General features: G+C 47.4%; 1 protein-coding gene across 3 annotated transcripts in view; it reads left to right on the forward strand.

Moving 5' to 3' along the window:
* GLB1 (galactosidase beta 1) overlaps positions 1–21,193 on the forward strand; it is a gene marked incomplete at its 5' end in the record, with an annotated part of 101,119 nt that extends 79,926 nt beyond the window's left edge. For all 3 annotated transcript variants that reach the window (XM_079712048.1, XM_079712050.1, XM_079712049.1), the window contains one exon: positions 20,621–21,193. In XM_079712048.1, coding sequence (XP_079568174.1) covers positions 20,621–20,863 — 243 coding nt within the window. In that variant the 3' untranslated portion in view covers positions 20,864–21,193. The remainder of the gene's footprint in view (positions 1–20,620) is intronic.
* Positions 21,194–24,218: the final 3,025 nt, after the last annotated feature.

A 24,218-nucleotide genomic window follows, 5' to 3' on the forward strand; every position in this document is an offset into this window, starting at 1 on the left:
TTTTTTGCGGTACGCGGGCCTCTCACTGCTGCGGCCTCTCCCGCCGCGGAGCACAGGCTCCGGACGCGGAGGCCCAGCGGCCACGGCTCACGGGCCCAGTCGCTCCGCGGCACGTGGGATCCTCCCAGACCGGGGCACGAACCCACGTCCCCTGTATCGGCAGGCGGACTCTCAACCACTGCGCCACCAGGGAAGCCCCCAGGCAAGAGCTTTTATAGGTGGACGGAGGGGGCTACATATAGAAACAGCACAGTCAGCCTGACAGTCATATTGAAATTGGTCCTGCGGTGGTCTGACCACCATCATCTTGATTGTTTTAAGTACAGTTAATCTTCAGCTCCAGGGTCAGTTTGTTACCATTTCCTTGAGGCCATTTCTCTGAATTGTGGCAGCTTATGTGATGGCTATAGTCTGGGCCTCATGTAGTTAACTTCTTCCACCTGGTGGGGGTTTCAGTATCTATAAGACAGCTCACAGAACATGGCTCAGAATATTATCTATAGCCCTTGAGGAGGAACTAAAGTCCTTGACTTTGCTTAATGACTAAACTATTAATGTTTTGTCCTATTTGATTGTTTTCCTTTGCTTCTGTATTTTCCCACTTCTCTCATTAAACCTATCCTTTGGCTAAAGTTTTTCTACAAGACAAAAGGCAGGTGGAGGACATGGAGGGAGAAGGACAATAGGGTCCTGCTCCATTTCAATCCCCCCTTTGATACTCCCCAATCTTGATGAAGGACAGGTATAGAACAAGAAAGGGAATAAAGTTTTGGATAGAGAGGTTAATCATAAACTTGGCAGAGGAGCTTGGTTTTAGTTCCATTTCTGTTCCAATTTCCCCCAAATCTTTGAGGGAATGGGGTGACAACTGCTCTGGCTACTTCCTGGTGAAATGGGGCCTAGTCCTGCCTAATTTGGGGAATGGACACAGAGTTGGAAATAATTTCATGTTCCAAGCTTAGCATCAATATTTTGTATTATGAAAACATTACCTCTGTCTTTGATTGCCTTGTCATAGTACCTGGACAAACATTTGAAAATTAGTAGTCATATTGCAATGAGGATAATAATCAAAATGTTTTTTTTTAAAGATCAGCTTTTTAAATAAATTTATTCATTTTATTTATTTACTTTTGGCTGCTTTGTTTCTTTGTTGCTGTGAGCGGCTTTCTCTAGTTGCAGCGAGTGGGGGCTGCTCTTTGTTGCAGTGCACGGGCTTCTCATTGCGGTGGCTTCTCTTGTGGCAGAGCACGGGCTCTAAGCGTGCAGCCTTCAGTAGTTGTGGCACGCGAGCTCAGTAGTTGTGGCTCGCAGGCTCTAGAGCACAGGCTCAGTAGTTGTGACCCACGGGTTTAGTTGCTCTGCGGCATGTGGGATCTTCCCAGACCAGGGCTCGAACCCGTGTCCCCTGCATTGGCAGGCAGATTCTTAACCACTGCACCACCAGGGAAGCCCCAAAATGTATTTTTGTACTATTCTCTGAATGTATTTTTTTCCTTAATGGTTAAAGTGGATGTACAGTGTATGTTTAATAGGCCATATACAGACTGTTTGGTTAGCCTAAAGTTCAAATTAAATCAGGTATAAGACAGAATGACTTCCCCATACCTCAATATGTGAAAATTTCTTCTATCATTTTCCCCTTTCAATTGTAAATAGAAAACATTGATAATCAATGTATTTTTCCAAGTTGCCATAGTGGCTCAGTTGCCATAATGGCTCAGTTGCCTACTCTGGGTCCATTCATGTCCCTCAGTGCTAGACCTACTTTTTTTTTTTTTTTGTGGTATGCGGGCCTCTAACTGTTGTGGCCTCTCCCGTTGCGGAGCACAAGCTCTGGACGCGCAGGCTCAGTGGCCATGGCTCACAGGGACAGCCGCTCCGTGGCATGTGGGATCTTCCCGGACCAGGGCACGAACCCGTGTCCCCTGCATCGGCAGGCAGACTCTCAACCACTGCGCCACCAGGGAAGCCCTAGACCTACTTTTTGTTTATATATTTGTCTAGTCATCTACATTGGGGGAAAACTAATCAGACATAACAAACAAGTACAGAAAAGTCTGTTGATGGGGAAACATTTTATAGGCTATACATTTTATCAGTTATACCCAGTTGTCACACAAACATTGTACATGTGCTTTAAGCAGTAAACTTAAAGCCAGCAGTGATACACATCATTAGTAGTTATACTCTGTGACAACTTCATTAGATATTGGTGAACATTGGCGTCAGAAGTATAGTTAGAAGAAAAACAGTAGCTTTCCATTAGAATTCTTCAAATTTCTTATCAATATTTATCTCTGAGATTCCTCAGGGGCCCTCTGGAAAACTCAAAATTAGATAGATAAAGAAACTTACAATCTGTTTTCAAAAGCAGCTCAATATTCCAGGAAAACTTTGTTCTCTTAACAGAGAGAAAACCAGATTCCCACCTTGTACCAGCTTACTGTTAATAACAAAATTCATTTACATAATTAAATTCAATCTAATCTTAATTGATCTTAACAATGTACAAAATTCTTTTCTCAAAATACCTTTTTTTACAAAAAAAGGATACTTTCTATATCCATATTAATTTGTCCCTTATTTTTTTCCCATCCAGAAGCAACCAGCTTTAGGACAAAATTATTCTACTTTTATCCCTCAACAAAGATATCTCCAGGGAATTCCCTGGCAGTCCAGTGATTAGGACTCCACGCTTCCACTGCAGGGGGCATAGGTTCGATCCCTGGTTGGGGAACTAAGATCCTTCATGCCACATGGCATGGCCAAAGGAAAAAAAACAACAGAAAACAAAAATATCTCCATTCTTTTTATTTTCTCTTGCCAACAACACACATCCTACTTGCTTTACATACTGAAATGTTTCCCTTATCATTTTTACATATTACAATTTTTAACCCTTTAAAACCTTAACAAAACTAAGAAACAAGTAATCAAACTGTTATACCAGCATTTTCTGATTGGCAAACTTAAGAACATATTCCATAACCTCTAAAAACATACATTTTTTTCATGCACAATTTCTCTTTAATGTGGTACCAGATGTATGTTTAATACACCTAAGTCCTCTTTCCTCTCTTTTTTTTTTCTTTTTTTTTTTTTGGCTTGAAGTTCTACTAATTAACCCAAGGCTGAAGTCTCAGGCAAAGTGAGCTGTGTTTGTATTTCAAGGACGTGTTAAGAGTTAACTTCAAACTTTCTCCTAAGCATATTTTTGTTCTCTCAGGGTCAGAATTCTGAGAAAAAAAAAAAGTATTTATCAAGCTAGCTTTCTCTAACTGCATATACAAAAATAACCAGTTTTGGAATTTCAAAAAAAATTTCATCTTAACCAATTTTTTTCTGAGTTTGAAGAATACTGTTGGTGGCCACACAGTGTTTTAAGAAATCATCTTTCTTTTTCTTTAGTCATAGTGTCATAGCTAAAATCTTTCTAATGAACTGAACCTGAATTTCTCATTTTACAAAAGGCAACAAGAATACCAAAGACACAAATGGAATACACATTCACACACCAGAAGACAGAACTGTCACAGATCCTCCGAGAGAATGACCAATACGGAGTCCCAAACAAACACTTCCCAACACAAATGGTCTTCAATGGTAGACACACATCAGAACCAATTGGCAAAATGCCCAAATGACACTCAGTGCTCACAAATGGTTCTCAACATCAGACATACATCAGAACCAATTGGCAAAATGCCCAAATAGCACCTCATGCTCAAAAGAGAAGTTTGCCCAGGTACACACCAGTGAACCTACCTTGGTCTTGGAGCTCATCAGCTCGCCCAGAGGCATCTTTCTGTTCCACCAAGGAAAAGTGTACGTTGGCAGCCAGCGGTGAGCAGGGCAGAAACAGGGAGGATCCCCGAAACAAATGGTTTTGGCAGCTGCTAGGAACGCCCCCAAATCCCCCTCTCAGGGCCAGCAAACCATGAGCAGTGGGCTCCTTGCAGCCATCCCGGTGCATCGTCATGGTGGCAGCTCTGCTGGAGAAAACTCCAAGGAGCCAGATATTGTGAGAGTGCAGCTTCACATTGGAAGCCAAAATCTGTTAGCAAAAGTGGGTCCAGCTGCTCACTGCTCAAAAGCCAATAAAGAGGCAAGGTTGGTGGAAAGGAAAGTTTGCTTTATTTCCAAGGCTGGCAAGTGGTAGGGAGGGCAGACTCCTGTCCAAAGCCGACTTCCCCCGCACTCCAACTGACAATCAGGGGGCAAGAGCTTTTATAGGTGGATGGAGGGGGCTACATATAGAAACAGCACAGTCAGCTCTGACGGTTGTCTTGAAATTGGTCCTGTGGTGGCCTGACCACCATCATCTTGACTGTTTTAAGTACAGTTAATCTTCAGCTCCAGAGTCGGTTTGTTACCATTTCCTTGAGGCCAATTCTCTGAATTCTGGCAGCTTATGTGATGGCTACAGTCTGGTCCTCATGTAGTTAACTTCTTCCACCTGGTGGGGATTTCAGTATCTATAAGACAGCTCACAGGACATGGCTTAGAATATTATCTATAGCCCTTGAGGAGGAAATAAAGATCCTTTTTTTTTAACATTTTTTTAAAGATTTATTTATTATTTTTTAATTTATTTTTGGCTTGTGTTGGGTCTTAGTTGTGGCGCGCAGGCTCTTCCTTGCTGCACATGGGCTTCTGTCTAGTTCTGGTGCGCAGGCTCCAAGGCACGTGGGCTCTGTAGTTTGCGGCACACAGGCTCTCTACTTGAGGCAAGTGGGCTCAGTAGTTGTGGCGCGTGGGCTTATTTGCCCTGTGGCATGTGGGATTTTAGTTCCCTGACCAGATATGGAATCCGCATCCCCTGCATTGTAAGGTGGATTCTTTACCATTGGACCACCAGGGAAGTCCCAAACTAAAGGTCCTTGATTTTGCTTAATGACTAAACTATTATTGTTTTGTCCTATTTGATTGTTTTCCTTTGCTTCTGTATTTTTCTCACTTCTCTGATTAACCTTATCCTTTGGCTAAAATTTTTCTAGAGACAAAAGGAAAGCCGAGGACATGGTGGGGAAGGACCATAGCATCTTGCTCCATTTCACTACTGTGTGCCCAAACTTTGTGCCAGGTGCTAAGGATACAATAATGAATAGAACCAGATATGGTTCTTGCCCTCATGGAACTTAAAGTCTTGTTGGGGCAGCCAACCCAAATCATATAATCACCCAAATTAAATGATAGAACTGCAGCTGCAATGGGTGCTAAGAAGAGATATGGAGATTGATGATAATTGGGCATTTGACCTTGTCAGGGAGGTCAGGGAAGCCTTACCTGTGGACATGATGCTTGACAGAGGTAGGAGTGTTGAATAGGAATTAACGTGGCAGAAAGGGGAGGGAAACATGCTCCAGGCAGAGGGGACAGCATGTGCAAGGGCCATGTGGTTAGAGGGGAAAGTGGCCAGTGTGAGGAACTGATAAAGGACTGAAATGTATGGAACACAGAGAAAAGGGAGTGTGGTTCAGAGAAGAGGCTAGAAAGCAGGTAGAGACCAGATCAGGACAGGCCAATTAAACCATATTAAGGTTTGGTCTTTCTGTTGAGAGTCACTGAAGCAGCAGAGAGACATGGCACGATTGTGATGTGACGAGCCTCTGTGACCCCAGGATGGGTTGGTTGAGGGTACATGTGGATTCAGGGAAACTGTCTAGGAGGCTGGACCATAGTTTCATTGAGAGACTGGGATGGTGGGAGCCAAGATAGAGATGGCATCAACTATATGAGAGATGTTTGAAGTTAAATTGGGAATTCCCTGGTGGTCCAGGGTTAGGACTCCGCACTTTCACTGCCAAGGGCGTGGGTTCAGTCCCTGGTCAGGGAGCTAAGATCCTGCAAACCACATGGTGCAGCCAAAAAAAAAGAATAAAGTTAAATCAATAAGATGTAATGACAGATCGGATATAGGGATTTAAAGAGAAGGACGTATCAGATGACTCTGAGGTTCCAGGCTTGCAGCTGGGTAGATGGTACCATTTACTGAAAGAAGAAATTTCAGAAGAGGACTTGGGCTGGAAGAGCAAAATCATGAGTCTGGATGTGGACAGCTGAGTTAGAAATGCCTTGGAGAACAGTGGAGAGAAGGTACACAAGGAGGCTGTTGGATTTATGGGTGGGGATTCAGAGGAGGGATCTGGGCTGGGAACATACATATGAGATCATTTGTGTACGGATGGTTGTTGAAGACATGGGATAGATGAGGTCCTCTAAGGAGAGAGGATGAAGAAGGAAGAAAGGAAGGCCTCAGGCTGATCTTTGAGAGACACAAACATGACAGAAAGTGAGGAGGAGAGACCAAAAAATGAGAGAAGAACAACATTTATGCCGCCAAGAGGACAAGTGAGATGAAGACAGAAACATCTCTGCTGGATTTAGCACCAGGGGATCGTGGGGACCCTCAGTAAGCGCTAAGCCAGCAGAGTGAAGCATTGCAAGCCAGATGGCCTTCTACTAAGGAGTGTAGGGGGAGGACATGAACACATGAATAAATACGGATACTTGAAGATAAACATTCTTCTTGAGAAGTTTGACTCTCAAGGAGAAGAGGAAAACAATACTGGAAAAAAAACTGGAAGAGACGATGCACATGGCATGTGTTTAATAAATGCCCTTTTATAATATTTGCTTTTTACATGTTTATGGACATATATTTTCATTATCATTCTGTTTGAAATATTTTCTAATTTCCCTTATTATCTCTTTGAACCATGGATTATTTAGAAGTGTGTTGTTTAATTTTCATATATTTGTACATTTTTTAAAGCATATCTTATTTTTGATTTCTAATTTAATTCCACTATAAAACTTCTGGAAGAAGGAGGAAAATCTTCATGATCTTGGGTGAGGCAAAGATGTCTTATATTTGACACCTAATACATGGTCCTTAAAGGAAAAAATAGATAAATTGGACTTCATCAAAATTGAAAATGTTTTCCCTTCAAAAAACATTATTAAGAAAATGAAAATCCAAGCCACAGACTGGCAGAAAATGTTTTCAAATCATATATCTGACAAAGGACTTGATTTTAGAATATATAAATATTCATATAACTCAATAATAGGAAGACAACCAACCCAATCAAAAAATGGGCAAAGGGGGCTTCCCTGGTGGCGCAGTGGTTGAGAGTCCGCCTGCCGATGCAGGGGACGCGGGTTCGTGCCCCGGTCCGGGAGGATCCCACATGCCGCGGAGCGGCTGGTCCCGTGAGCCATGGCCGCTGAGCCTGTGCGTCCGGAGCCTGTGCTCCACAACGGGAGAGGCCACAACAGTGAGAGGCCCGCGTACCACAAATAAAATAAAAAAAAATTTTTTTTAAAAAATGGGCAAAGGACTTGCATGGATAGTTCACCAAAGAAGATATACAAATGGCTGATAAGTGCATGAAAAGATGCTTAATATTCAACATCATTAAGGAAGTACAAATCAACCACAATGAAATACCACTTTATACCCACTAGAATTGCTATAATAATGAAACATGGACAAGAACAAATGTTGGCAAGGATGTAGAGAAATGGGAAACCTCCTACATTGCTAGTGGAAATGTAAAATGGCACAAACACTTTGGAACACAGTTTGGCAGTTTCTTCAAGGGTTAAATATAAAATTACCATAGGATTCATCAATTCTACTCCTAGGTAGAGACATAAAACATATGTGCACACAAAGACTTACATGCAAATATTCATAGTAGCATTATCAAAATAACCAAGAATTGGAAATAATTCAAAATGTCCATCAACTGATGAATGGATAAATAAACTGTGCAATATCCGTACAATGGAATGGTATTCCACAGTAACAAGGAGCAGACTACTGATACAGGCTACAACATGGATGAATCTGAAAAACATTATGCTAAGTAAAAGAAGCCAGTCATAGAAGGCCACATATTGTATGATCCCATTTGCATGAATCGTTCAGGAAAGGCAAATCTGTAGAGACGGAAAGTAAGTGAATGGTCACCTAGGACTGAGGGTGGGAATAGAGAATGACTGCAAATGGTATGGGGTTTCTTTTGGGGGTGATGGAAATGTCCCAAAATTAAATTGTGGTGATGGTTGCAAAATCTTCTTCAGTTTATTGAGACTTGGTTTATGGCCCAAGCATATTGTATTTCTTGATGAATATACCTCCGGAATTTTAAGCTCTACCATCCTCTCTCTGGCCACATATTTCTATCCCTCAAACTCTCATGCCTCCCAAGCCTACTCTTGGATCTTATGGATGACCTGAAGCTCCACCATTGAGGCCGCAGCTCTTCCCTATCCTGCCTAGACATCACCACCACTTTTTTAGGGGCCATCAATGCACTGACCCTCTTGCCCTTCCACTCTGTCTCCTTGATCATCCTCCACCGGGAGTGGGTCCACCATTGGCCTCCGCTGGTTCACCAGTAACTGAGCAGCCCTGGGGGAGCCACTCTGGCACATTTGTCAGGGCCACGTTCCCCTCACTGTCTCCAAACTCGGAAGGTGCCAAGTTGCCCAGCAGTCCTGGGCCTCTCTCTTCCCTGTCCCCAGATGGCCTTTATGACCCTCATCATCCCCCTTAAACCACCTTCCTCTTCCCCACCCCCTCCGCTGAGGACTCACCCTCCTTGACACTCTCAGGTGGAGCTCCTTTGTTCCTCAGCTTCCTGTCAGACTTACCTCTCTGCCTCCACCCTCGCTTCCTGCCCAGTGGCCTCTAGGAGGAAGTCTAAGCTCCAAATCCCCCTCCCACCACTTTCCTCCAGGCCGAGATCCTGTTCTCTTTCTCCTCCTGCATTTTGTCAGCCTTTCTGTCTTCTCTGCCAACTCCCGTGTTGCAGCCCAGAAGCAATATCCAGGGCCTCTGCGACCCAGAAACAAAACAAAGCCCTCCCCGGATCTTCCCACTGGAGCACAAGCAGGCTCGTTCTTGTTCTCTTGCTCCCTGCCCACCCCCGGTCCTTCCCCGCTTTTCCTCTTGGTGTCCTCTGTTCACGCTTTTTCATTCCCTCCCTCTGCCCACCAGGTCTTCACGACGTCAGGACTGGCATTAACTCCTCTCTGAAACCTTCCTAGACCCTTAGTCCCCCTTGATCCACCTCGTGCCCCGCCTGGACTCAGCTCCGTGATGCTTCATCACTCAGGCTGGCACCCTGGTTTCACCCACTGAGTCATAAGTTTCACGAGGGGCGTTTCTTTAAGTGCCCAGTTTATGCTGTGTCCTCCCTGGGCCTGGCTGCTCTGTAACTGCTTTCAGGTGGAAAGGGGGAATTGCCTGTGTTGCTGGGTCCCTTGAAAGAAAGCACATGAGAGGAGTGTAGGCCCTTGGGCGGTCCTGTTGGTGAAGAGGGGCTTGGCTGGTGCTCTGCGTACAGGGCCAAGGCCAATGAGAAGACCCAACACAAACCATTGCTCACCAGGTGGTGTCAGTTTAGTGCCTTAAGAGAAACAACCTTCAGGAGATGCAAAGTAGAAAGAGAACATTATCTGTCACAGGGGTTATGAACAGGGCTAGGGGGCTCAGATGGAGCTTGAAACACACCTGAAGGATGAATGGTCCTTCATCGGAATCGGAGGCTTTGTCAAGGAGGGAATTTCAGGTGAAAGAATAGTAGATGCAAAAATGAAGAAATGGAGAAGCATAGGATGTTTTTGAGGTCAAGGGGTTTTGCCTTGGCCAGGTCATAGAAGTGTCACAACCAGGAGTTACTGACGCAGGAGTTTTGCTCAGCACTTAAGAGACACTATCTTCCTAATCATCAAAGGAGGCCCCTGTGGTAGGATATCCTGATAGTGTCTCCAGTTTGCAGATGAGCAGGTAGAGGCTCAGAGACCTCAATATCATGTGTGAGGTGCAGACATGGTGGTGGAAAGGCTCCCCAGCCCCAGGTCTGTCTGACTTGAAGGCCCACACGAAAAGGCAGGCAGCATGTATGGGGCCTCGAGGGCCAGCTGGGAGATTGTGCTAATTATCCAGGCAGAAGCTCTTTACTTACTTAGTCAGCCTGATGGATTTTCTGCACCGTCATGCTTGAAAAGTACGTGTACACACAATATTTATGAATGTGTCAAGGGGTTTGGAACCCCAGAAGCCCAACTAATTTATATGTCGGATCAAAAATGAGTACACAAATGTTCACAGCAGTAGTATCCAAAATCAACCAAAAGGTCGAAAAACCCAAATGCCCATCAGCTAATGAATGCATAAACAAAATCTGGTCTACTCACATAATGGAAGATTATTTGGCAATAAAAATAAATGAAAACAAATAAATAAATAAGTAAAGTACTCATCCATGTTACAACATGGATGAGCCTTGAAAACATGTTCAGTGAAAGAAGCTAGTCACAAACCATACATACAGTATGATTGCATGTATATGAAATGTCCAGAACAGGGACTTTCCTGGCGGTTCAGTGGTTAGGACTCCACGCTTCCACTGCAGGGGGCACGGGTTCCATCCCTGGTCGCAGAACTAAGACCCCGCATGCCGCACAACACAGCCAAAAAAAAAAAAGAAATGTCCAGAACAGGCAGATCTCTAGATATGGGAAGATCAGTGGTTGCCTAGAGCAGGGAGAAGGGAATATTGGGGGGAGATGGGGAGTAAATACTAAAGAGTTCAGGGTTTCTCTTCAGAGTGATAGTTGGGTAGCTCTGTAGTAAACTAATAACCACTGAATTGTACACTTGAAATGAGGGAATTGTATGATATGTGAATTATAACTCAATAAAGCTTTACACACACACCTGCAAAAAGGCCCATCCACAGGCTTTGTGGACCTGGGTTGCACGGGTCTGAAGGTCAGAGGACATACGTGTATCATACATAGGACAGAGCATGTGTGTTTTCTGTTATTTTCCAGCGAGCATGGTCCCAGTTGCCAAGGACAGTCCCGGGCCAGCTCCTGAGGTTCTGAATGATGAGCAGATGCAGAACAGACAGATTCCACTCCCAACAGGGCATGGAGTTCTGACTTTGGGAGAATGAGCACTTTGGCAGATCTGGGGGTGCGTTGGGGATGGACTGCCTGAAGCCTGGGCCGTTTCCAAGACTCTGCCTCCAGGCACTAACCCGGCTCCATCCACCTCCAGCAGGGAGGCCCTGTCAGGCCCCTGTCCCAGCCTCTTGACTTATGCTAATCACTTGCTGTAGAGAAACTACCTTGATGGAGTGAATGATAAGGGTGATTCAGGAGATTAAAAAAATCACTTCTGATTACTCAGCCTTACTTAAGTCAGATGTGGCTTTCTGGTTTAATGCCCGAATGTCAACTGGGATTTCAGTGGGAAGCGGTCAGGCATGTTTTGCTCCATCCCAGAGACACAGGCCAGCGCTTTGTCTGCACAGAACTCTCGTCTGATGCAAACTCCCCACAGTACGCACTGTTCTCCAGTGCTCCAGCTGGGTCAGATGTGCCAGACCTAAAATGTCATGCTCTGCCGCTGCAGTGACGTGTGTGCTGTTTATCTCTCCTTCAGATGCGTGTGGATAATCTCACATGAATATCCTGTGTAGCCTTCCTGCATTTTTCTACCACTCGCAGTACATCTGGGTGCCTAGCAAAGCCTGGCAGTGAGAGGGGTGGGATAACTTCCCGCTTTTCCTCTACCAGAATTAAGCTTTGAATGTTGAGAATCAACATAGAATACGGACAAAAAGCAATTTTATTCTTTAAAGGCAAACATTCCCTCTTTGAAGATGCAAAAAAATCATGAAATAAAAGAATTTATAACAGAGCTGACAGAAATCCCTTCTATGTTGAGACTGTTTTTGCAGCTTGCCTTTGAAATTTACAGCTCTCTAATCAATTGGTCTTTCTGGTGACCAGTCCTATCCAGAGGCCTGGTCACCAGAAAGATGATGTGATTAGAGGGTTGGAACTTTCAGCCCCACCCCCAATCTCTAAAGCCAACGTGGGGGACTGGAGATGGAATTCTATAAAAACTCTAGAACAACAAGATTTGGGGAGCTTCTGGGTTGGTGAAAACTTTCGAGTGCTGGGTGGTACACCTGGGTGGGTGGTACACCTGGAGAGGGCTGGGAGCTCAGCCACCCTCCTACCTTGCCCTATGAATCTTTTCCATCTGGCCATTCCTGAGTTGTAGCCTTTATAATAAGCCCATAAATATCAGTAAAATGTTTTTCTGTGTTCTGTGAGCCATTCTAGCAAACTATTGAACCTGAGGAGGGATGCGTGGGAAACCCTAGCTTACAGCTGGTTGTTCAGAAGCAGGATTCCAGAGTTTGGAGCCTACACAACTGGAGGGCTGGAGCTGTCAGCCTCTGAGAGGGGTGACTGAGCAGCACAGGTGGGGACCAGAGGCCCTGTGTTGAGCATGTTCAGTCTCAAGTACTTCCTGTTCATCCACGAGGAGCTGTCTGCTCTTGGCCACCAAAGCCTGCAACACAGCAAAAAAGGAAAGCTGCACTCAGTACAATGGAATATTGTCATCTCTGTTTCCAGACCTGATGGCCATACTCTAGAAGGCCTGTCAGTCCTGAGTCTATACGGATAATCTGTACAAATGGGGAGGTGGGCTACAATGTAAGTTAAAGGTGTGCTTTTGGTGCCTGTCCCAGGTTTGGGGCTGTTAGGAAAAGGACCCAACCTGTAGAACTGACTCCCGAGTGGAGGACGATGGGGAGGAAATCTGCTCCCACACTCCTCGGAAACTGTCCCCGCCGAGGCCACCGACACCCACATAGTGACACCCCAGACATTTCTCACTTAATGTCTTGGCAAGTAACGTCTGACATAGGTAACCACTTCCTCCCTTGAAGCTATCCTGACGTCTGTGACCAAACTTCTGGTTTCCCTCCCCGTCTTCATTCCTCCTCAGGCTTCTCTTTCTGTGTCTGTGTTTCAGTTCTCAGGACTTGATCCTGGGCCCTCTTCTTTTTTCTTTCTTTTTTTTTTTTTGGCGGTACGCGGGCCTCTCACTGCTGTGGCCTCTCCCGTTGCGGAGCACAGGCTCCGGACGCACAGGGTCAGCGGCCATGGCTCACAGGCCCAGCCGTTCCGTGGCATGTGGGATCCTCCTGGACCGGGGCACGAACCCGTGTCCCCTGCATCAGCAGGTGGACTCTCAACCACTGCACCACCAGGGAAGCCCCTGGGCCCTCTTCTTACATTTTCGTGGGAGGTCATCCTCACAGATGTGCTGGTAACACCCAAATTTTCAGCTCCAACTCACCACTTTTGAGGACCGGGAACACCACATCCAAGCACCTGGGGGGACCAGCTACCAGAGGCCTCAGAGGCACCTCCCACCCGATACATATAAGACAGACCCTTCCTCCTCATTCCCCTGAAACCTACTCTTCTGCAGGAGAAGTGGTCCAAGGACAAGGAAGGAAGCTGGACTTTAGTGCAGCAGTTGCGGCGGGTGGGGGATGGAGAAGGGGCCCAGCTGTGGGAAATAATACCAGCAGCCTCATCATGGAGCACTCCCTGCACACCAGCCACTGTGCTGAGTGCTCACCTGTGTCCTCTCACTATCATTTAAAAACAACCCTGAGAGAGGCACGGACACGACAGAGGTAGCCCTAACGGGATTTGGTGACTATTTAGTGAAAGAGGAACTGACTAGTAGAGGATGATCCTACTCTTGTTAAATCGGGTTCAATGACATCATTTACTTTACTAAAAAGCAGAATGCTACTGTACCTTGAGGCCATGGAGATGTGTATCAGTTAGCTTTTGCTGCTTAACAAACCACCCCAAACTTAGTGGTTTCAAACCAAAACCATATATTTAGGTCCTGATTTGGAGTGTTGGCAGACTGGGTGGTGGTTCTTCTGCTGGTCTCAGATGGGCAGGGCCTTCTAGTCAGTGAGGAGGCCCTCCTCCTGGGGGCTGGCTGTCTGTCTGCTGAGGCCACAGAGATTGGTCCACATGTCTCTCATCATCTACCAAGCCAGCCCTGGCTTGTTCATATGGTGACTGGCAGGGTTCAAAGAAAGAAGGCAGATGTGCAACATTTCTTAAGACCCAAGTCAGAATTCACATGTCACTTCTTCCATGTTCTTTGCCCAAAACAAGTCACTAGGCCAGCCCCATCCAAGGGATGGAGAAACAGATTCTACCTCCTGATAGGGGAAGCTGCACAGAATTGTGGCTATTTCTGCAGTCTGCCATAAAGTCTTAGCACTGTTTGACCCTACTTTCATTCTGAATTTGATATGTTTTTTCAACTTTTTTTGGCCTGATTTACAGTTATTCTTACCCCCTACAAAATCTACTATTTCCACCTCATTTGTTGTTTCTAGTCACAAGTCCTTTGAACTTGGAAACTACATAATCAGACTCCTTTGCACAAATATATATTAATTTAGTAACAAAACTTGTAAGAATTGTGTGTAAACAGGAGTAAATAGGCTCTGAGTGAAGGAGGGTCTCCTACAAATTTTAGTGCATGGACTTTGTAACAAATAGTATATGGCTGCCTGGAGGTGGTTTTCACTCACCAGTTCCTAGCCTCATTTCAGGCACGTGAGAACGCGTGATGACTGTCGTTAGGTGAGATGCTCCGTAAAAAGATCAAGCAATGGTGGCACTCTGGGGGAGTTGAGAAGGAAGGAATTTATCTCTGGGGTGTGCTGAGAGGAGGAAGTGACTCATCTTTTAGGCTAATATTCTATGTTTTCATGGCTTCGATTCTATCTGAGTCTGCCCCAAAATACAGAGAAACCATAAAGTTCTTTAACATTTTTACTCTTAAGACCAAGGAGAGTGCAAAGGATTTGCATTAGCTACAGACCCCTTGGGGTCTGAAGGAAGGGGTGATTTTGTTTTTCCCCTGTGTACTTCATGGAGGTTTATTTAATGTCTTATCTCTCACTATTTTACCCTTGTTTTTCCTTTTTTTTTCCTCCCAAGTTAGCACCATAAATACTCATGAATTGTGTGTGGCGAGAGCCTTCTAACCTTGAGAAATGAAACTTTGCCTTTTCCATGTTAAGTCCTCCAAGTGTCTAAATGTCTTTTTCCAGAGTAGGACAGAGTCGACATTCAACCCAAGTTTGGTGTTGTTAAAGGAATTCCTGACCACATCTGAAAACTTTAAAAAGCTATGACTTAAACCAGGATTGACTCTTTTATTTATTTATTTGTTTGTTTGTTTTTGGCTGTGTTGGGTCTTCGTTTCTGTGCGAGGGCTTTCTCTAGTTGCGGCGAGCGGGGGCCATTCTTCATCGCAGTGCGCGGGCCTCTCACTGTCACGGCCTGCCGTTGCAGAGCACAGGCTCCAGACGCGCAGGCTCAGTAGCTGTGGTGCACGGGCCTAGTTGCTCCGTGGCATGTGGGATCGTCCCAGACCAGGGCTCGAACCCGCGTCCCCTGCATTGGCAGGCAGATTCTCAACCACTGCGCCACCAGGGAAGCCCCAGGATTGACTCTTTTGCTTTGCGTTCTTATCAGAGGGTTCTATTAATCTAGAGAATTTAAAGCAGACAAGCAGACACATGTCTGTCTGACAACACAGAGTAGGTCAGGCACTTCCTATCCTTCATTGGAACTATTACCACCTTGGTGATAGTAGCAGAGAGCTGGAGTCAGCCAGGGGTCTAGCCGTGGTCAGAGAAAGTCAGCCTTTGTCATGGAGATATTTCGGCTGGGACAACCACAGGAAGCCCCAGAAGCCACTGGATTCACTCTACAGATGCTCGGCCTCAGTGAGCCTCCCTGTATTAATTAAGAGTATGTCTACTTTTAGGGACTTCCCTGGCGGTCCAGTGGTTAGGACTCCACGCGTCCACTGCAGGGGGCATGGGTTTGATCCCTGGTCGGGGAACTAGGATCCCACAAGCTGCATGGAGCGTCCAAAAGAAAAAAAAAAAAGAGTGTGTCTACTTCTAGAGCACATGTGCCTACTCTCCCCTCCACCAATAATTTCAGCATTACTTTAAAAAGAGAAACAAGAATCAGAGTGTATATGTTTGTTTGTTTGTTTGTTTGTTTCATAAGTTCATTTATTTCATTTATTTATTTTTGGCTGCATTGGGTCTTCGTTGCTGTGCGCGGCTTTCTCTAGTTACGCGAGCAGGGGTACACTTCATTGCAGTGCGCTGGCTTCTCATTGCAGTGGCTTCTCTTGTTGCGGAGCATGGGCTCTAGGCACGTGGGCTCAGTAGTTGTGGCTCGTGGGCTGTAGAGCGCAGGCTCAGGAATTGTGGCACACGGACTTAGTTGTTCCGGGGCATGTGGAATCTTCCTGGACCAGGGCTCAAACCCGTGTCCTCTACATTGGTAGGTGTATTCTTTTTTTTTTTTTTTTTGCGATACGCGGGCTTCTCACTGTTGTGGCCTCTCCCATTGCGGAGCACAGGCTCCGGACGCCCAGGCTCAGCGGCCATGGCTCACGGGCCCAGCCGCTCCGCGGCACGTGGGATCCTCCCAGACCGGGGCACGAACCCGTGTCGCCTGCATCGGCAGGCGGACTCTCAACCACTGCGCCACCAGGGAAGCCCTGGTAGGTGTATTCTTAACCACTGCGCCACCAGGGAAGTCCCAGAGTGTATATGTTTTTTAAAATAGATTTTTTTTTAAGTTTGACTCTTAAAGTGTTAATAAAGGGGGAAAGCAAATATTGCATTGTTCTTCCAGTAAACAGTATTCTCTAAAATTCTTAAGCTGAGAGCAGAGGGGCATGAAGTATCTTTGAGTAGGGCTGAGTCTCTCCCCAGGCAGAATCATCCTCCAGTGTTATTTACTGAGTCAACACTGGTGTATATAGAATGTCTCTCTGCTAGGTGCTGAGAAGCTCTCCGTGAACAAGACGGACTCAGCCTTTTCCTTCATAGAGTCTCTGCTGGAAATAGCTGATAAACCAGTAATGAAACAAATGACCAAAATTTCAAACACTGATAGTAACTAGAAGAAAGAAATTAAAGGGAGAGTGAGTGATGGAATGGAAGGCCCAGAATTGAGGAGGGGATGACATGATCCTTCTCTCCGAGGAGGTGATGATGGGGTGGAGACTCGAGGGATCTGAGGGCTTCAGGTGTGGGGGACGGTCTTGCAGGCGCAGGGGATGCTTGGTGCCCAGGTGAGCAAGCCTGGCGTGTGGAGTGGGGAAGTGGGGAGCTGGGATCAAGGGTGAGAGGACCAAGGCATGTGCCTGTTGGCCACTAAGGAGATTAGAAGCAGAAGCATGTGAAAATTGTCTTATTTTTATGTGGCTGCTGTGTGGAGCCTGGGATCTAGAGTTAGAGGAAGTCCGGGGGCCAACCTTGGGGGGCAGCTGCAGGAGACTGGGTCAGCACTGCCTGGGACGTGCTCTGGAGGACTGGCCATGAGGGTGGAGAGCAGCGTGGACACCGGTCTGATGATGGAATGACGGCCGTTCGCTGCAACTCAGCTGTGCTGCCCAGCACGGCAGCCACTGACCACATGTGGCTTTTATGTTTACGTTTGAATTAATTCAAAGAGAAAAGTCAGTTCCTTACACCAGCCACACCGCAGGTGCTCAGGAGCCACTGTCAGGGCACACAGCTGGCATCGCCAAGCCCTCCATCTCTGCAGACAGTTCTGTTGACCAGCGAGGCCTCGGAGCTATGTACCATGACCTGTGCGTTCCCAATCCTTCATTCCTCTCTCTTGGAAGGGCAACCAAACCATCACAGGCTTCATCGAATGTCCATTCTGTTAAGGACTGAGAGTAGAGGGGAAGTCTGTCCTGAAGACTTTCATAGCTTTGGAGAATTAACCAAAACCAAAGACAGTGTAACCCTGGGTTTTGGGAAAGTTGGAGGGAAGGTGCCAGGCAGGATGCCTATGTGTTGGAGTCACTTGGACAAGTTAAAAGACAGAGTCCAGGGACTTCCCTGGCAGTCCAGTGATTAAGACTCCACGCTTTCACTGCAGGGGGCACGAAATTGATCCCTGGTCAGTGGTCAGGGAACTAAGATCCCGCACGCTGCGGCGCAGCCAATAAAACAGTCCACGTGGGAGCTGAAGGCTTAAAATAGGCCACAGGTGATCATTTGGGGGAGAAAAGAATAACTAGAACAGGGCTTCCCTGGTGGCGCAGTGGTTGAGAGTCCACCTGCCGATGCAGGGGACACGTGTTCGTGCCCCAATCCGGGAAGATCCCATATGCCGCGGAGCAGCTGGGTGCGTGAGCCATGGCCGCTGAGCCTGTGCGTCCGGAGCCTGTGCTCCACAACGGGAGAGGCCACAACACTGAGAAGCCCGCGTACCGCAAAAAAAAAAAAAAAAAAAAGAATAACTAGAACAGATCGTGCAAATGAAGGAGAATCAGGAGAAAAATTGTATCACCTTGGACGTGCATCTAGGAGCGACAATTGCGGGTTACATCCGTCGCAGAGTAGTCTGGGAAGTGGGGCCACCACGAGTGTTCGCTAGTGGGAGTTGGACCTTCCAGAAACATGGGGGCAGCTGGAGAAGTGAAAGTTGGAAGAAGGACCAGACAATCAAAGGCAGAAACGCTCATCACCCTCCCGATTTGGTCCAGTCGGCTTCTCTGGGGACTCCCAGAAGCAAGTGGTACCCTGGGAAGCTCACGGGAGGCCTTTGGGGCTGTTGTCTGTGCAGTTACTGCACTGTTGGTTGGCAGGGCAGCATTTAGGAGGACGAGCTGGACCTGGACCAAGAGTGAGCTGAGCCCACAGCTGCCTGGTTCTGTCAGTTCCTCGTTTAACCGTGAAAACCCCCAGCAGTGTCCCGGTTCCCCTTCCACCTTCCAGTGTCAAGCAAGTTGCTCCTTGCTCAGGGAGCGTTCTGCTCCCAGGACCCCCGCTCGCTGCACCCTGTCTCCTTGCCCGGGTGAGTTGCACCCCCTAACCCTGGAGGGAGCCAGGGGAGCCTATTTCCACCCTGAGCTCCCAGGTCCCAATAACCAACAGAGGGGACTCAGGACCCAGTCCCCAGCTTCCAGGTGGACATGCCCGGTGCAGCACGAGGGAGGTGAGGGGTAGCATCTTAGAAGGGACTGACCCTCAGCATGGCCGTGGCTGGGATGCAGTGTGGAGCCCGTGTCGCCCAGGCCAGCCCTTGTGTGCTACTCACCAAGCCCTGTCGCACTCCCCCTTGGAGCCCATTGTTCCCCCTCGACCGCAAAAGTCAAGTTCTGCTGTTCTCTAATACTGCGGAAACAGGGCGCTGCCAGATCTTCAACTGATAAACCTGGTGAGGCTGTCATTGCGTGTACCTTCAGGATGGATCGAGATAGCATATCCCGTGGTAAAAACAAGAGTAAAATAATTCTGAGAATTGTGAAACTGTCACCCTTTTTCTAAATGACTTATTCCAACAGACAGGTGGCTTTCCATCACTGGCCTCCTTTCGTGGACCTGTGGAGGCCAAGGTCTTTTCACTGTGCTGGTGTGAGGGGTGCTACCACGCCATGCTGACCACGGGCCAGGCACTGCTTCCTCCCGCCCTCACTGTCCCCGAGTACCAGAGTGAGTGGGGAGCCACCCAAGGTCACACAGCCAGTAAGTGGCAAGAGTAAGGTTTGAACCCAGGTAGGACGCTGACATTGAGGGGACACCTGGGGTTAACCAGGTGAGAACTGAGTAGTTCTGCAGCTGGGTCAGGGCTGCAGGTGGCAGCCAGGACTGGGCCTCCTCCAGGGTGTCCCCCAATACATGTGGGCCACCGTGGGAGCGATTTTTATACTTCTCCCTCCCTCCCTTCCTTCTTCCTTCCTTCCCCCATCCTCTCCCATGTATTCTCTCTCTCCCCACTCGCTCTGTCGTGTGTGTGAGATCTCCCCTCCTTTGCTCTCTTTCTGTGTAACAGAAGGTTCCATCTATTCATCCAACTGCTAAGTCCCACCTGTGAGCAAATCCTAGCTGCTGCCTAGAGGCTGTGCAGACACACCTGCACCTGGTCCCTATTCCTGAGGACTTTCTCCTCCCTCTCAGTTTTGTGGTGGAAGCAGCTTCTCCTACTCACGGAAGTCGTCTTTGCAGCTTGTAGGATCCCCTCTGCTCCTTGAAGCAAGTCCCCACCCTCACTCTGATGCTGGTGTGAAAACTGCCAAAACACAGCAGGAACATAAACACCCTCCTGGGCGGCCCCCGTCTCTCCCTCCGCGACCTCCACATCCTTCTAGAGGACCTGTGTGTCCCAGGCTGCAGGCCCCGTGCTTATCTCGTGCACAGAGGCAGCGAGGTCACCACCTGCCTGGAGGAGGGGAGAATAAAGAGGGAAAGCTCGTCTCCTTGAGGAGGCAGGGAGGCAGCTGCCTACAGAGGCTCCAGGCAGAGGCTGGTGTGTGCCGACAGGCACCTGACCCCCACCCCGCCCTGGACCCAGGACGAAATCCAGTAACTTGGTGCATCTGCCACAGTGTCATCCAGTGCTGATATATGTGGTGCTGAAGCCAGTCAAAGGGACCAGACACATCTCTTCCTGAAGCAGGGTGGGTACAAGGGGCAGCTTTTGTGGCTTCTCCCACCCAGCCCCTGCCCGACTTGGCTGGACATCTCGGCAGGATGCTGGACCCCACGCTGGCCTGGCCTGGCTCTGGGCCTGGCCTGTGGCAGGAGAGCGCCTTTCTGGGGACACTGCCCGCCTCCCCACCCTGGGCCCCTTGCACCAAGGCTCTCGCACTCCCCGGGGTGGTCAGTGCAGCTGGGTTGATGGTTTTCTCTCTCTCCAGGGTCAGGTGTGGATTAATGGCTTTAACCTTGGCCGCTACTGGCCAGCACGGGGCCCCCAGATGACCTTGTTCGTGCCGCAGCACATCCTGGTGACCTCGGCCCCAAACACCGTCATCGTGCTGGAGCTAGAGCGTGCGCCCTGTGGGGACGGTGGCCCAGAACTGTGCACTGTGGAGTTCGTGGACAGGCCGGTGATCAGTGCAGCCAAGACCCACAGCCATGTCCCTGCAGACCAACACTAAGACTCATGGCTGGACCATGTGTGATGACAAGGACTGTGACCCTTTGGAATTCTAGCCTTGCTCATACCTCACATGCCCCTCTGAAGGTCAGCATTCATTGGAGAGTTTGATTGGAAAATAGATTAGGTGTGTTCTCACCTGAGGTTTCCCTATAGCCCGGCGGTGCCTGACGCACCCCCGTCTGGCTGCGTGGACATAGGGTGAGGGTGGTAGCCCAGCAACACACAGAGGCATCTGCAGAGTTGGAATGGAAGCGTTCAAGGTGTTTCCGATTTTTATTTTGTACAAATCATGTAGTCTTTTGATTAAATAAAATTTGTATTCAAATGATCTTACTGTTTTTAATGTTGAGCAGGTATTAAATTATAGGTTCTGATTTAAATCATAACTAGACTTGAGTGGGCTGAATAAGCCACTTCACTAACTTGAGGTTGGTTCAAAGGAGCAGAAGATAGTCTTGTTTTGATCTAGTGGACTATTGCTTTTCTGATCTTTATTTGACTTCCTTTTGAATCTCTGTGATATCTACTAGGTGAGCCTTTAAACACAACTCCAAATAATTATGCAAAGGATTGACAGTTGGAGAGCGTAGATAGGATGGTGCATCTGTACAGTAGGAGACCCCAGAGCCACTAAAATGGTGATGCAGATCATGGTAAGTGGTGTTAAAAAAGCAGGTTGCCTTAAGTTGGATCCCATTTTGTGTGTTTAGACATAAGAGCTGCATGTATGCACACATTCAGCCCAGGCCTGTTCAACGTCAGTAGACACGTGAACACATGTGGACATGCAGAGACCAGGCGTTGTGTGAGATGCATGTCCTGCCCGGGGCATCCTGCTCTCAGACGTTGGGCACTGTCCTCCACCACACCCAGTTCTGAGCATACTGTATATTTAATCCACTTGTCCCCCACAAGGACTCAGAGGAACGTATTGTCCTCTTCCCCAATTTACCAGGGCACATGTCTACAAGTGGTAGAGATACGGTTTGAACCCCGGTTGTCTGGCTCTGGTGTCTAGACACACACTGCATTCGTCGTATATCGACACATGCTCATGTTCCCACAGGAGAGGACCACAGCAACATAAACAGAATTGTCAGTATGAGCATATCTGGGTGGTGGGTGTTTGAGAGATTGTTTACTTTTTCTTTTTTGCTTACCTGTATTTTAAATCCTGTACAGAGAAGATGTACATTTTTTTAAGGGAGGAAGAAAGGAAAAATTTCTGATGCTAATCTACAACATCTTTTTTTTTTTTTTTTTTTAATTAATTTATTTTTTTTGGCTTCATTGGGTCTTTGTTGATGCGCACAGGCTTTCTCTAGTTGTGGCAAGCGGGGGCCACTCCTGGCTGCGGTGCACAGGCTTCTCATTGTAGTGGCCTCTCCTATTGCGGAGCACCGGCTCTGGGTGCTCGGGCTTCAGTAGTTGTGGCTGGCAGGCTCCAGAGCGCAGGCTCAGCAGTTGTGGCTCATGGGCTTAGTTGCTCCATGGCATGTGGGATCCTCCCGGACCAGGGCTCAAACCCGTGTCCCCTGCATTGGCAGGTGGATTCCCAACCACTGCGCCACCAGGGAAGCCCTACAACATCTTTTACGGGAGTGTGTTTTTCTCTGTCTCCTAGACATCAGTGATGACTGTCTGGGATTCAACAGGGAGTTTGGAAACTCTGGTTGAGCCACTGCAGGAGGCAAGTGTGAGTTGAGACAGACCAGAACTTAACTCAGGACTGTCTTCCATAGCATCTTCTGCTGGATGTCCTGCATCCTTTGGATATTAGGCAGACCACAGGGTGAGGGGGTTGCTACCTGCACACGCAGCCTCACTGCATCACTCTTTCTTCCACTACTAAGTTACTGAAAACTTAGAAGACGATTCTCAAGAACTGTGCCCAGTGACACGTTTTGGGAAGATGTGAGACCATTCCTTTTAAAGCCTTACATACATTGGTACATTGCACGTCCCCTTCCCAGAGATTCCCTGTCGTGGAGTCTCCAGAGGCTCGGGCAGTGGAGTGAAACCACCGCGTCAGGGCGTACATTTCCCTTCCATCCTCTCATCCGATATTCAGAACTTCACCCTACGATAGGCAGCGGTAAACCCGCTTCACAGATGAAAACATTTAAACGTCAGCGAGAGCTGGAGTTGGATTCCAATCTGGTCTATCTCTGTGCAAAGCCAGAGTGTTTTGTCTGGTTCATGTGAGGGAATCTTTTAGGGTTCTCACCCTTGTCCAGGATGTCATGTTCTGGAAAACAGAATCTTAATACACAAATGGTACCACCCTGGACGCTACCCAAACCTCTCCAACTCTCTGTACTGACTCTCAGGGGCATACATTTCATCTTCTATAATGTTGTTCTTAAAATACAATGCCCCTTCCATCATTGCTGATTTCTTAACTCTGTGGAAGGGTGCTACCTCTGAAAATAATAAGGGCAGCACCTTTATTGCCTGCTATGTAAACCTTTTATATTAAATTTATCTTAAGCTGGTTTTATTTATTTATTTATTTATTTTCTGTACGCGGGCCTCTCACTGTTGTGGCCTCTCCCGTTGCGGAGCACAGGCTCCGGACGCGCCGGCTCAGTGGCCATGGCTCACGGGCCCAGCCGCTCTGCGGCATGTGGGATCTTCCCGGACCGGGGCACGAACCCATGTCCCCTGCATCGGCAGGCAGACTCTCAACCACTGCGCCACCAGGGAAGCCCTTAAGCTGGTTTTAATATGTCAAAGCTTTCTGAGCAGGCCTGAGCTAACCCAACCATAACACTGATGTTCCTGGAACATTACCATATTTTCAGCCATCCCTGTAAACATCGTGGCCTTTTCCTTGGTACGCTTGGCTTAGATGTTCCCCAGATTTGCACAACCTGCAGAACCTCTTGTTTTGAACAGAGTTATTGAAGTGTGATTTACATACCATAAAATTCACTCAGTTTGATGAGTTTTACTAAACTTATACGGGTGTAAACCACCATCACAATCCAGTTTTAGAACACTTCTCTCACCCCAGAAGGTTCTCTAGTGCAGAAGATCTTCATTTCCACCCTACTCCAGGGAACCACGAATCTGTTTTCCATCACTGTAATTTTGCCTTTTGTCAGAATTTCATGGAACTGGGATCACAATATGAAGTCTTCCGCGCCTGACTTCATTCACTCAGCATAATGTGTTTGAGGTTCGCCCATGTTGTAGCGTGATCAGAAATTTCTTCCTTTTTTCTGCTGAGGAGCATTCCATGTATGGACATCCATTTGTCAGTTATGGGCATTTGGATTGTTTCTAGTTCGGGGCTCTTATGAATAATGCTGATCTGAACATCCATGCACAATTCTTCATGTGGTCAACTG

Source organism: Hyperoodon ampullatus (assembly GCF_949752795.1).
Source record: "Hyperoodon ampullatus genome assembly, chromosome: 10".
In the NCBI taxonomy this organism is placed as follows: domain Eukaryota; kingdom Metazoa; phylum Chordata; class Mammalia; order Artiodactyla; family Ziphiidae; genus Hyperoodon; species Hyperoodon ampullatus.